Source organism: Rousettus aegyptiacus, unplaced genomic scaffold (assembly GCF_014176215.1).
Source record: "Rousettus aegyptiacus isolate mRouAeg1 unplaced genomic scaffold, mRouAeg1.p scaffold_m13_p_5, whole genome shotgun sequence".
Taxonomy (NCBI): domain Eukaryota; kingdom Metazoa; phylum Chordata; class Mammalia; order Chiroptera; family Pteropodidae; genus Rousettus; species Rousettus aegyptiacus.
This window is the reverse complement of record NW_023416308.1, coordinates 10,198,873-10,212,650: the sequence shown is the minus strand read 5'-3', so window position 1 is coordinate 10,212,650 and position 13,778 is coordinate 10,198,873. Positions and strand designations below refer to the sequence as shown.

At 42.6% G+C, this 13,778-nt stretch overlaps 1 protein-coding gene across 1 annotated transcript in view; it reads right to left on the bottom strand.

Annotated features, from left to right (window-relative positions):
* Positions 1-9,981, bottom strand: part of SUDS3 (SDS3 homolog, SIN3A corepressor complex component) — a 31,130-nt gene extending 21,149 nt beyond the window's left edge. Inside the window, exons 1-6 of the mRNA XM_016149528.2 lie at positions 9,682-9,981; positions 7,738-7,807; positions 5,749-5,804; positions 4,172-4,243; positions 1,798-1,817; positions 433-589 (exon numbers count right to left, since the gene is read on the bottom strand). Of these exons, the coding sequence (XP_016005014.2) occupies positions 433-589; positions 1,798-1,817; positions 4,172-4,243; positions 5,749-5,804; positions 7,738-7,807; positions 9,682-9,823 (517 nt within the window). The 5' untranslated portion in view covers positions 9,824-9,981. The remainder of the gene's footprint in view (positions 1-432; positions 590-1,797; positions 1,818-4,171; positions 4,244-5,748; positions 5,805-7,737; positions 7,808-9,681) is intronic.
* Positions 9,982-13,778: the final 3,797 nt, after the last annotated feature.

Genomic DNA, 13,778 nt, shown 5'->3' with positions numbered 1-13,778 from the left:
AATAAAACAGAGGGGCACAGGTAAGTAATTTGTGAACACAACCAAGACATGAATGGCAGCTGACCCAAGAATTAAATAAAGCATAAGCCAGAGGTTTCAGATACTATCACAGGTCTACCATTTACTGAATACCTGTCATGTACAGGGCACTATACTAGGTACCCATATTTCTAACCACAGTCCTGTGAGATAGGGTATAATCAGCCCATTTTACAGTGGGTTAAAAAGGCTCAGAGAGGTTAAGTAGCTTGACTGAAGTCACACAGCCAGTACAAGACAGAACTGAAACTCTGACCTGTCATGTCAAAGCCCACTTTCCTTTCAGCTTGCTTTACTCTGATGAGGAACCAGGATGTGAGACAGAAGGAGTAACTGGAACGCCCCCCAGGCACCCCCCTCAGGGCTCCCAGGGCCCTGCTGGTGCTTTCATACCTCCAGTAAGCTCCATAGTTAGCTTTTCATTTTCAATCATTTTCTTCTTTTCTTCTAACTCAGCAATCAAGTTCTCTTTCAGCTCAACCTTCTTGTCTTCAAATTCTTTCACTGCTGCCTTCTTTTCTTTAATGTAATTTCTTTCCACTTGTTCAGTCTAAGCAAAAGAGAAACAAAGGCTAGGGGTACATGGCCCTGGCAAACCAAGGCTCTGACTTGAAGTCTGGCTCTGCGCTCAAGGGCAAAGAAAAGACCTTAACTAGAAATATGAGAAATAGTTGCACTCATACCCTTGCAGTCACAGGCTGTCTGGGAGCCAGTTTTCCAATGAATGCCTAAAACTGAACCACAGCATGTCTGCTTGTTTCTGTGAATATACCTCGCTTGCTACTCAGGTACATCCTCTCTTCCCCATCTAATGTTTTATGGCTTGTATGTTAAAATAGAACGTAAATTTCTCTAAGATAGTAAGTAAACACTTTTAAAGACACAATTAGTTCATTCCAGACACTGAATCACAACGGCATCAGTTTCTATATTTTTTGGTACTTATAGTAAGATAAAGAGTAGAAGACCTTTCATTAGATATCTGAATCCCAAAGTACTCAAACACTGAAATTACACTAAATAAAAATTGCATAAGCACCCATTTTCTAAATCTCACCACTGCATTAAGAAGTAGAGGCTTCATGATGGGCTATGCTGTGGATCGTGCAATCCTTCAGGCTGTGACCACGTGTGCTGCGCTGACTTCAACACTAAAATGGTTTTCAATAATGTGGCTCTGATAAACCACGATGTTTTACATTCGTAGGTGGCTCTGACAAACTCATGACCACACAACACACACATGCACGCACGCACGCACGCACGCACACACACACCATCCCAGGAACAGTATATTATTCAAGTTTCAGGCCGCATCTCTGTACCAAAGCACTATGTCTCACACAAAACTAGCACTCAGAAGTCTGCCAAATGAAAGGAAAAATTTTAAATCCATCTTTCCTACCGACCCAGAGAATTTCAACTTAAAACTGAACTGTTGAGTCAATTTGGAAACTGGGCTATTCTGTGTATGTAACAAATTATTAGGCCATTGTAATTCAGACATACTCCCAAATGGCTTTAATGTGAGATCAAATCCCCTGTGATAAGGACAGGCTGCCCAACAAGCAAATGAATAGAGGGAATTTCTGAATTGAGACCAAACAGTCTTTTAGTCAAACAGAACAGTGATGGAAGGCTTCCAGCTGGGGGCTTCCCAGCTATCTGTTTGGTGATAGGAGGAAAGGCTACTGATTGGGTAAGCAAGATTCCAGTCTCAGGAAGGGCCTGCAAACCGAGAACACACATGGTACTTACTTCCAGCTGGAGGAAGAGTTCTGAAAGAGATAAAATATGCAATTAGATTCGCTAGGCTGTGTCACCTTTCTAGACAGTATGTTAGGATTCATTTAGAAGCAGTAATTACTTTCTGAAAGCACAGTTACCCAGAGCAAATGTTTTCATCAGCAAAGTGCTGATATACATGAAGAGGAAGGATGCAAAAAGCACTAGAGTCTAGTTAAAAGTTGGCCCTGAACATAATCAGCTCTGGCAGTTCTGCCCAAGGGCAAAAACAAGGAGGAGGAACCAAACTACCCTGACAAAATAAAAATAAAAGTGATCCCTTCTTTCACTCAGAACATACCCTCCAACAGTCCCACAGGGCGGAATGGGTCAGGAAGTAATAGTGCACTTACTCCAGAAGCAGAGTCAACACTGATGTCTCTACAGCGTTCTACAAAGGGCTCTGCGTGGTAAGGAAGGACATTCCCCAAGAATTTAGAGGGCAGAGGTTCTGAGCCCTCCTGGGCTTTCCTCTCAGGCCACCAAGCCTCTGCTCGTGTCCGAGTCTCCACCAGCAATGCCCTCTGGTCTCTCTCAATGCATTTCCAAGTTTCATATCCAATGCAGCCTCCTCTGTGAGCCTTTCCGAAGGACTCTTCACTCACCAACCTCATCCCAGAAACCTAAAAGTGTCCACCCCACCGTACTGAACAGCTTATTTAGCCCTCACTGTGTGCTGGGAGATTAGCAACTGTTTACCCATCAGCCTCTCCCCACCACTAGATTGTAACCCTTTCTTCACATCCAGGTCTTAGAACAAAATAGCTCCACAGCTTCTTTCCTGGGTGACAGTGTAGCTGCTGCATACAGCCCACAAAACTTGCTGGTGGACCAACATCTCCAGCAGGTGCTGTTCACATTTCACCATCGTCTCCTTTGCAAAAACCTAATAAAACCGATGGATCCATTCCCTCATAAAAAAAAAAAAAAAAAAAAGCACATATGCACATCCACACACACTTCATAAGATTTTGAGAGTCTCGAGGACTCCAGGTGAAGAATCCAGATGTCAAATAATAGTTACTGAATGAGAAAATTAATTGAAGAAAGGGACAAGCCACTCATTATTTTCTAACCCCCAGAAGTCCTGGTCACAGTGGCGCTGGGAACCTCTGGGCACATGAACCCAGGCGCACTCAGCTCAACATGCCCACTCCTGATTGCTTCCGATTAAATCACGCATGAATGGCCCAGACAGCTGAAGTTTGTGCCATTCTGAGAAATCACACCTGCACCAAGTCAAACTGGCAATTAGCACTCAGAGTTGGTAGTGGTTGTTTTAGTTAAAGCAGCCAAACAACATCCACAACTAAAGCAGGTGGATTATCTCTGCAAGAAATATACTCTTTAAAGCTCAAGATGTGACTGATTTAGGAACTCTTCTGCATCTTATAGGGGGGAGGGAGGGATGAATAATCACACCAGGACAGGAGTGAGTGGAATAAGGAAAAACAACTCAATATTTACTCTGCAACTCTAGTTTAAGAAAAATGGCTCACATCAATATTCTTTCCTTATATCTTAAACCAGTTCTATGAGGTAGGTTTTTCTCTAAAGATGGGGAAACTGAGGCTCCAAGAGCAAATTCTTTTTTAAAGGAATAAAATCTAAAGTGACAGAAGACCTGGACCTAGGACCTCACCTTATACCTCCTTTCCCTGCTAAAAGGGAACTCCAGAAAGAGGGATGAGGATTTTAAAGATGTCCCAAGGAGATGCCTAAGGAACTCGGACTGGAGTCGGGGGTAACCATAGCGGCAGACGGAATGTAGCTGGGCAGGAGGCTAATGGATATTTAAACTGCTATTTCCATCTCCCCAGACCCCTCACACCTTTCAGCTCCTTGTCTATCTGTTGGTGTGCACTGGACATCTACAAAACGGAGGAGAGAAGAAAGGGTTCCATTGACAGACAATTGGAAAGTCACTGGATCAGAAAGGTAGAGTGCAGCAGCCTGGGGGTGGGGGGCACCCAGACCTCACTTTAAAACCCAATATGACTTTCACCAGTGCAGGAACAAACACCATGCTCGCATTCAAAATGCTGGCTGATGAGCAGCTTCAAATGTTAATACTTACACAGGTTTCCTGTAGGCACAGGAAACCGTGTTTATACACTTTACATAATGTTCCTTAATTTATACATTTGGCTATCTTCTGTTAATGAAACAGCGAGTTTCTTTAAGTCAAGAACGATGTTACACTACTTTATATTGCTTACAGACCTAAGAAGTAGCAGATGCTCAACAACTTTTTGTTGAATGAATACATTTACTGTGTACTACAGCCCAAAAGCATACTTTTTCTTTAAATGCTTGTAATTTATTTCCATTTAGGATATAGCCTTACCTGCGTTTCGTATCCTCTCTTTATACTGCTGATCTAGTTTTTTCATCCTCTTCTGATATTCCTGTAACGTACCTGATTTTGAGATTTACAAAATAAAAAGTCACTTTGAAGATCTGCTTTCCATTTTGGTTCCTAAAATTATTTTCTAGTACCAACAGTGACTGTCTTAGGAACATCAGGATGAAACACGAACCGAGGAAAGGCATACAGAACTAACTGGACTATGGCTCTCAACCAAGACACACCGCAGAAATTAACCCAAACTAGTGGATTAAGCCTATCTAGCAAGTGAGAGGGAGGAGAAAGGAGCAGCCATCCTCAAGTGATTCTGATCCACTGCTGCTATAATTTGAGTCAATGGACTTCTCTTTCCTGGAAAAACCTTGTTCTCCTTCTGTAAGGTCTAGATAATGCTGTCCAACAGAACTTTCTCTGCAATGATGGAAATGTTCTACATTGCACTAATACGGCAGTCACTAGACCCATGTGGTTACTGAGCACTTGAAACGTGGCTAGTGCAACTGAGAAATTGAACTATTAACTTTATTTAAATTTAAACAGTCACATGTGGCTACTGACAATACTTGATAAGCTCAGATATAGATTCGTACTGAACCTTTACTTATGTCATTGCTAATTATGAGGGGCCCAATTACTGTGGGAAGTGTTTCCTGGTCATAATGCATTAGTAGGATATTTGAATGGCATCTTTTTCAAAATCTCTCACTTGACCATGCCTTACAGAGTTGCTCAAGTAGAATGTCTTTCTGTGGCAATACTTCCACTATCATGAAGAGAAAAAATAAAAACGAAACAAAGATGTATGACTGCAACTCATGGGAACATTTTTCACTATTAAGCAGAAATCAGTAGAGGATAGCCTAGGCCAAGCAATAAAATACTTGGCGGAAAAGCTGTTTCATTGATGAGGGACTCCACAAAATGAAGCCGGAGCTAATGGTAGTAGCTAAGTGTCCCTGAGTTATCACAGTGTGCCCAACAGTGCTAGTCAGTCCTGGTGCATGATCTCATCTACTTTCCTTTTCTTCATTTTGCAGACCAGAAAACGAAGCAAGAGAAAGTGATGTGCCCAGGGTCAAATTTCTAGAGAGCAGTGAAGTTGGGATTCAAACCCATGATGGGACTCAAGACCCTGTGTGCTCAACCCCCATGCTGAAATGTATTTAACAGGAAAACAGCATTCAACAAGACACAAACCACTTTTAACTTACCAAGGTAAAAAGAGATAACATCGTAAGGATAATCTACAGTTCATTAGCATTTATTTAAAAATAGTACAATTTTACTTATTTTTTTGCTAACCACTCCTAAAAATATCTAGCTTTAGGTAGAGCAATTTTCAGGCCATGCTCTACAGGAGGCCCTAAGTGAGATTGCAAAATAGTTTGAAAATCGTCACTTTACTGACAGAAGATAGCAAAATGTATACTAGGACAGCTAATATCAGCCCTACCAAATTTTAAATCACTCCCAGAGAGAAATAAAATCTACACGTTTCAGAGATTTGTAATATTAAGAGGTATATTTAGAAATGAAGGATTAAATCATATACCAACCTTCCTGCAGCTGCTGCAACTGTCTCTTGAGAGAAGCCAGTTTATCCTGATACATCCTACAAAAAAAGAGAAAGCCACGCTGAAAGACAAAAACATTCAATACTCAATTCCAAAATAATCTACACACAGAAATTACCTGAGTTGTTATAGGAATGTCAGCAATGTCCTTTAGGAGAGAGAGAAAACTAAAGTCTGTCAGATGGTGTAAAATGTACCAGCAACTAAAAGGATCAGAAAGGAACAGGGATTCTGGGTTGCTTGAATCATATCTCAATTTTTAAGATTCTCATGTTATCCCACTTTTAGAGAATCAGTCTAAAATCTACAAATATGAGGATATGAAGATTTTAATAAATGAGTGACAATGACAAAGAGCCAAGAACATATAAAGAAAAACTGAAAATGTGGTGCCATTTTCTTCTGGATTTAGAAGCGTAAGTAACACACGCGCACACGCACAAAGGTAGGTAAGGCATTAGACACGGCTCTTATACCACCTCTACAATTAGATTATAAATTCAAAAAGAGTAAGATTAGCATGTTTTTCTATGTAGATAACATAGCTGTGTAAGCACCAAGTTAATAAACCTTCATGTCATTTTTAAAACGCTACTCTTTTAGGATCAGAGAAATAATAGTAATTCAGTAACAGAAGTTAAAATGCATAATTTATGTGCAGCCACAGCTGGATAAGAATACACAGCGCACACAAAGCAAAAGAACCTGGCGTGTTATTTTTTTCCCCCAACACCAAATGGATTATAGGCAATTATCCACTCTGGCAAGTCTGTTTGAATGGTGGATTCCACACATAAATCACATTTCAGCAATATTTTTGCTTCTACCTGAAAAACATTCCCAATTTCACAGCAACAAAAACAAGATTTACGACCTCAAAGTAAAACACTAACAAATAACAGACACAATAGTCTTCTGATTTGTCAAGTAAAGGCTTCAAATACAACCCAACTATCTACGGGTTGAAGAAGGAGGCAGAATCTGATAATTACTCAGGTCTGATTCTTTTAGGGAAAATTCTGATACACTATCGATGCTCACCTTCAAACAGAGAAGGTATTCAATTTCAATCAAAATTATTTTATATATCATCAAAAATTAAGGGGCATATTTAATTAAAAGGTGGTCCTTAAAGAATGCTTAACTTATCAAGTATAAGAAGGAACAGGTGCGTTGTATACTGTGCACAAGAAGTCAGTACTTGGAAGCCAGTGTGTTAAATTTTCCACCACAATGAGTATACCAGACAATGCCTTTGAATTTTGAATCTGTCTTTGAAACGAAATATTAACAGATTGAAGAAGTAAATCGCAACAGAAAATTCAGATTCGGGAAAAGTACAGGTATGTGAAAATACATTTCAGATAGGTCGAAGTAAATCAGTAAAAAGCCTTGAGAAATTTTTTTTTTTAAAAAAAACGCGACCACAGTTTCAAGGATGAAGCTGAGAGAAAAATCACATGAATTATTAAAGTAATCCTTTCTTTAGCACTACTCAGGTTTAGCTGAATTACCCCTTGGGGTCCCAAAGCTTGAAAAGGATGACAGAATCCAGAGGATGGTCATAAAAATATTTGCAAATAAGACCTATAAGGAAAGAAAAGTGGACTGCCTATAAAATTCCGAAAGTCAAATCAAGATGCTCCAAAATACATACAATCAACAAATACTTACTGTATGTATATACATATATGTATATATATATGTATATATATATGTATATATATGTATGTGTGTGTATAAAATTCTGTCTCGCACCTGTGTTTACAACAAGAGTGAGTGGTTTTAGTTCCTCTGGGCATATTTATACACACATACACACACACACATATATGTATGTATGTATACGTATATATATATGTATATGTATATAATGTCTTTGGAAACACTAAAGCCATACACACAAGGTCACTATAAAGATTTCCCTGTCAATTCTGCATTCCAAAAAAGAAATATAAAAGTCATACTCACTGTTCCTTCATTTCTACATAGTCTTCTTCATCATGCTTTGCCAGGTCAGTTTCACTAGCATCTTCAGTGTCTAAGTAAAATCAGAGAAGAAGGGTTTGTTAAAATCATAATTCATAGAGTTGGTATCACCTGACACAGTGGCACTTAATAAACTTCTATAAAATGAAGTGCAAGCCTGTGTAAAGCCATCGATGAAAAATATTACGGTTACTTCAAAAAAGAAAATGCCATTTCCCACGTATGTGCAGTCAGATTTATGCAAAGAGCTTGCCCTTATCAGAAGCGCAGCCAGAGAACAGGGTGCATCAGACGTTGGCAGTCACAATCAAGGCTGCTACTTCTGGAGAAGCAGCACTGGCAGTTCAGGAACAGATATGGGTGTAACACTGGAAAACTAGGCAGACAAGCCTTGATCACTACTCCAAAAGCAACTTAATATGTACATTCTCTTCTGGTATATGCCCAGTTTGAACCCTTAACAGATTTTACCTCACATATATACAAAGGAATCCAAATCAATGAACCGAACTCTAATCATTAAAATATTTTCAAAGTTACAACTAAAATGAGACAAGATAATCAAATGGAAACTGTTTCACAACATTTTAAACATTGTTCTCAGACTAAGCAAATGGCTGGAGCGTCTACATAATTTCAACAACTCTAAAGGAGGGGAAAAAATCAATTTTGACTTCACTGCTCCCCCTTGTGGGCATGGAAAGCAGTACAAGCGATAAATGATTCACATTCAAAATTCTGGTTACGCCTTGTCTTCAAACATAACTTAACCAAACGCAATTAGTTCCTTCAACTTTATATCTGCATATGCAGCTGCCTTTAAAAAGGTGGTTACAAGGTCAATTCTCCACAAACCTTTCTCTCCTCCTTCAGCGTTCCTGTGATGTGCCAGCCACAGTACATGGCACTTGGGGAACTCAGATGAATAAAACATACTCCACGTTCTAGGCAGCTGGTCTAGCCTTTTGCTCCACAGCCCTATTTTGTGCCAAAAATATTCCACCCATATATATTGGTCTCTAGCTCCTCTTTCTTCTGCCTTGTCCTTTGTGTTTCTTCATTTCTCTCCTCCTCCAGCTACCTCCTTCCTCAGTCCCTCCAAAAGTGTTCCTCACACTTGCCAAACTGTAAAGCCCAGTTTGAAAAGCAGGGCCCTGAGAGGCAGGAATGATAATGCCAAAAGCATGGAACTTAAAACACACCACCTGGGCACTGTTAAGCAAATCCGTCTATGCCCGTTTCTCCAGTGGTGGAAACATCTGAGTACCAGGCTTTAAAGTACCAGCACAATACTTCATGCACTGTCTCATGTATAGTCCTCACACCTAGGCTGGGAGGCCCTGTTACAAGCTGGGGAAACTGAGGCTTAAGTTGTCTCAAGTCAACAGCCGGGTTAAGCGAGCCAAATGTAGTCCTAGATCTGAGTCTAGGTCCCATTCTTTTAGCCAACTTGTGCAGCTCTGCCCAAAGTAGGGCTGGCTAAAGCATTTCCTCGGAGTAGGGGGTAAGGAGTAGAAGAGGCGGGGTGGGGGGGGGTGCGAGGTGGGCAAGCAGCTTGGGAAATAGGAAGCCAAACTGGGTTTTACTCTAATCCTCTCAGGAACTAAGAAAAACGGGGGTATGCAATGGGACGCTTTCTCATTCCAACCAGTGAAGACCGGAGGCTCAAGCAGAGACGGGTCGGGGGAGAGGGGCAACGGTGACAACAGCTCCCTAAGTCCCTCCTTGCCATAACCGTAGGGTACAACGTACCCGGAGCTCCCCCTTGCCCCGCACAGGCTGGAGTAACTTCCCGGAGGCGCGTTCCTTGCAGCTGCCCCTCGAGCCAGCCCAGAGGTCTCCCCGCCCCTCTCCCATGCAGCTCCACCCCCTCCCACGGCGGTCCCACCCCCCGCCCCGGGCTGCCCAACGAGCTAAAGGACGCGCCTTCGTCCGACTCGCGGCCCCGGCAGCTGCGCTCGTCGTCCTCGGCGCTCTCCAGCTCTTCGTCCTCCTCCGGGTAATACTCCGGAGCCGGCGGGGCTCCAGCCGGGGCCGGAGCCGGAGCCAACAGCCCCGCGGCACTCATGTCGCCTCTGACAGCAGCTGGGAGTGCCACCCGGGGACCGCGGCCACCCGCCCTGAGGGCTCGACGCCCGCCTCGCAGCGCCTGACGGAACCGCCAACTTGAGGAACGGGAGCCGCGGTGACCCCTTCCCCGTCTCCGACGAGCTCCGCCCCTCGCGCCCGCGCTGGGCAACGGGGGCCTCGCGCCGGCGGCGACTTCCGGGTCGCGAGCTGCCCGAGGACCGCCTGACTCCGCCATCCTTCAAGGAGTAGACAGGCTGTCGGACGCCCGCTTCGCATTAACCCCAGCGCCTTCATCGTCGTCTTTAAAACCTCAACGGGGAGGGGCGGAGACTGGATATCTAGAGTTAGGCAAATTCTTGGCAGGCCTGGCTGGCCACGGCCTGGACCCCGAAGCTCAGAGGCGACTTTCGGAATCAGCCGCCAGGCGGCGCCTGTGGCCAAAACAAAGACGAAAATCGTTAGCGAACTGAAAGGTTGGGGGTTTGAAGGGCTCTGGGTAGGCGGGTGAATGTGGTCTCTTCTTTAAGCAGGTGAACGACATTAGCCATCCCCTTTATAAGTCGGGGAACCTAGACATTTAAGTTTGCGTGATCATCCCGAAGAAAAGGAGCCGGGCTCCTCCCCTTACAAATTGAAGCTTTTTTGAGAACTAAAAAAACAAGGATGCTGGTATTCCATCCTGGGGTTAGCAAAACCATATTTTCCCAGTTGGTGAGAGTCCTTTCTGTTTGTAGAGGTTACCCCACTAAGATATTCTCCTGATTTTACAGGTTATAAAAAAGCTCTCACTTACCTGAAAAAATGGCAGCGTCCAGTCTGCCTTGTTTAGATTCCCGGAGCTAGGCACTCTACAGCAGTAGTCTCCAACCCCTGGGCCACAGACCTTACCAGTCAGTGGCCTGTTAGGAACCCTCAGCTGTGGGTAGCAAACTGAAGCTTCATCTGTATTTGCAGGAGCTCCCCAACACTAGCATCACCACCTCAGCTCCACTTCAGATCATCGGGCATTAGATTTTCATAGGAGCACTGGTCCCTAGTGCCAAAAAGTTTGGGGACTGCTGCTCTACAGTACAGCTACCTCATAGTTCTTAGAATATTAGTTTTTCCCTAAAGGTGGTTTTTCTCAATCCAATAACTGCCAACCAACTCTCAGCTGGGCAAGTGGCACATTTCTCTACGGGAAGTTCATTAGGCTAACTTAAGGAAGGCGTTGTGTGGAAACTTAAGAAAATCTGAATATCTGCGTGAATTTGTGTGATTTCCTGAGTAGTAGGGGACACAGTGTCACAAGCTTTGCTTAATGAACAAGTTTAGGTTGTCCCTTGTTTATTTGTGTGTAGCAAGAAAAGGGATAAGGAAAAAGGCCCAGAGACGTTTAATGGATTGTCCAAAATAACCATACACTTAAGGTTCCAACAAGTCTCCATAGAATAAATAGCCTACAAGTAGTGGAGTAGAATACAGTGTAAAAGGGTGAAATCTAACCCAATTCTCAAATCCTTTATGACCAAATTTATATCTGAATTGGCCCTCGTAGGGTTTTCTCAAAGTGAAAAACCTTCTCATCCCATTTATTTTAACATTTTTTATTTTCTACCTTGTCTTACTTAAAATCTTGGTTCTATTTGTGAGGGATTTTTTTCTCCCAAAAGTTAAGAATTTCCAGAATGGAATGCTGCAATGTCTTTCCAGAAGTTCAGAGATCTTCTGAAGCTCCTTCTAAATAAGAGTCATTCTCAGGGCTAACTGTAGGTCCACTATATGTAAACTAGGATTTCAGAACTGTTTCTTGCCCAAAGGATGATGTCATTATCTTTTTTTATGCTCTTAGACCATATCTAAATTATTTGTAATCGGCTATATAGAGCAACTTGAGTTTCTACCATTAGCAGTAATCGTAGACCAGAAAAAGTACCAACATTTTAGAAATTAGAGTTCGTTGATATGAGTTTTTATAAAGATTTCTTGCTAATTGGTTTCCTTTCAAGACATTGGGATTTTTATCTTATGTTTTATTTCTATTTTCTTTTTATTTTCCACAATGTAGGATTTTTTTTATTAAAGATACATATTTAAATGGAAAAAACAGATCACTAAAGTGCCATAAACGGATGAATATGATTAACAAAACTCGCTACATCTGAGAATCAAAATAAAATAGATTGGCAGAAGAGACACTGATGATCTAGGAATATCTACACTATACTACTTGCTTTCTTATTATTTTTATATCATGCTGTATCTTCTATCTTTAAAATTCCTTCATTATATTTCTATTGATTGCAAACAACATGGTAGTGGTCATGCATTTCTTTTTATATGAATAGACACAACTGAACACCTAGGTGGTGAAAACTTACCCCATCTTATCCATATTGCCATCTTTAGAATTGGTAAGATGAACTCTTAATAAATACTCTTGAGAGAAGGAGGACCTAGTGAAAAAAATTCTCTTGCTCAGCCTTTATAGTTGTTTTCACATAATGGTTTTGGACCGTTTCTCTAGGCCTATAAAAATCAAGTTCCCTCAAAACCAAGTTTTACCATCTTGAAATCTCTCTGCATCCCTTCCCAAAATGGCATTCAGTCATGCTGCTCAGGAGACATCTACTTCAGAACTAGTCTTAAAGTCCTGCCAGCTCCATTTTCACAGACCCTCTCTGCATACCCTAACACTCAAAACTTTAAAGGGGAGAATCACAATTGGAATGGGGTAGGATTTTAAAACACTAAGGAAAAAATACATAGTGTTTAGAACACAAATTTTGTCAGTGGGAGTTAACACAAGAGTTAATGATGGAGAGTTTTCTGAGAATGAAGTCCAGGGCTTAGAATCAAATTGTGTCCCTGAAATGAAACATTTTTTTCATAAAACACTAAATTGTCAAAGTCCATAAACAGGTTTAGGGGTGAGGGTAGCAGTATTCAGTTTCTGGTGTTGTTTAATCAAACAAAAATATAAATAATGGTTCTGAGCAACATGATGCACTTTCACCCCTGGCAGGAACCATCTTTCAGCCTGGGTCTCTGGTTATCACTTGAGTCAAAGTTCATTTTACTTTGGCCATTTGTTCACACAGAATCACTAAAACATGTTTGAAACCTTGGTAATGCTAACTAGGTTTCCCTACCACACAGTTCCTTTTCTGCCTGTCGTAATGATTATCAAAACCTACAACCTGATTATTTCTAAAGCTTCGTCGTGCCTATCAAAATGTGCCCCATCACCACTGAATGTTCACTTGTGCAGAGTACGCATCTAACAGATTTCTCTTTCCAAGGGCATGAAACTGACGTTTGTTGAATGCAATACAAGGAAGGGCGGGCAACTCCCTTGAAGAAGATATGAGTTTAAATCCAGGAAATATTTACAAGTCCTGAGTGGATAAATGCTATATTCATTTCTGGCAGAATTACTTAGAAAGCTGTACAAGGTCTAGCGGAAGAACGGGGACCTCCTCAAAGGCTCTAACACGGTGGTCCAGGGGAGTCCCAGAGGGCCTTGGCCTCTGGGAGTCTCCCAAGAAAAGTAAAGGCTCAGGGAGGAGTACTCTGAACTTTGACCCAGCGCAGCACAAACAAGAGCGACCGCACCCCAGGCGGGCCCGTGGGTAACTGAAGTTGCAAGGTCTTCCGTGTCTGAAAAAACCCCGCCCCGCCCCGCCCCGCCCCATCCCGCCGCCTCCAACTCCGCCAATCCTCAGGAGCCATCGACCGCTCGGCTTCCCAGGCACCTTCAATCAAGTACCTATATCCGGCCGCCGGCCCGTGCCCGGTGATCAAGGAAGGTCAGTAGAGAGCCTATCGGAGCCGAGCTGGGGGCGTGGCCGGGGGCAGGGGGCGGGCGGACTGAGACCGTGGGGCGGAGCGCGCTCGGCGCAGTCGGGTGCGATTGGCCACCCCTGGCAGGAGCCGCACCTCGGACAGCAGCAGCGGCGGCCGCGGGAGTGTCC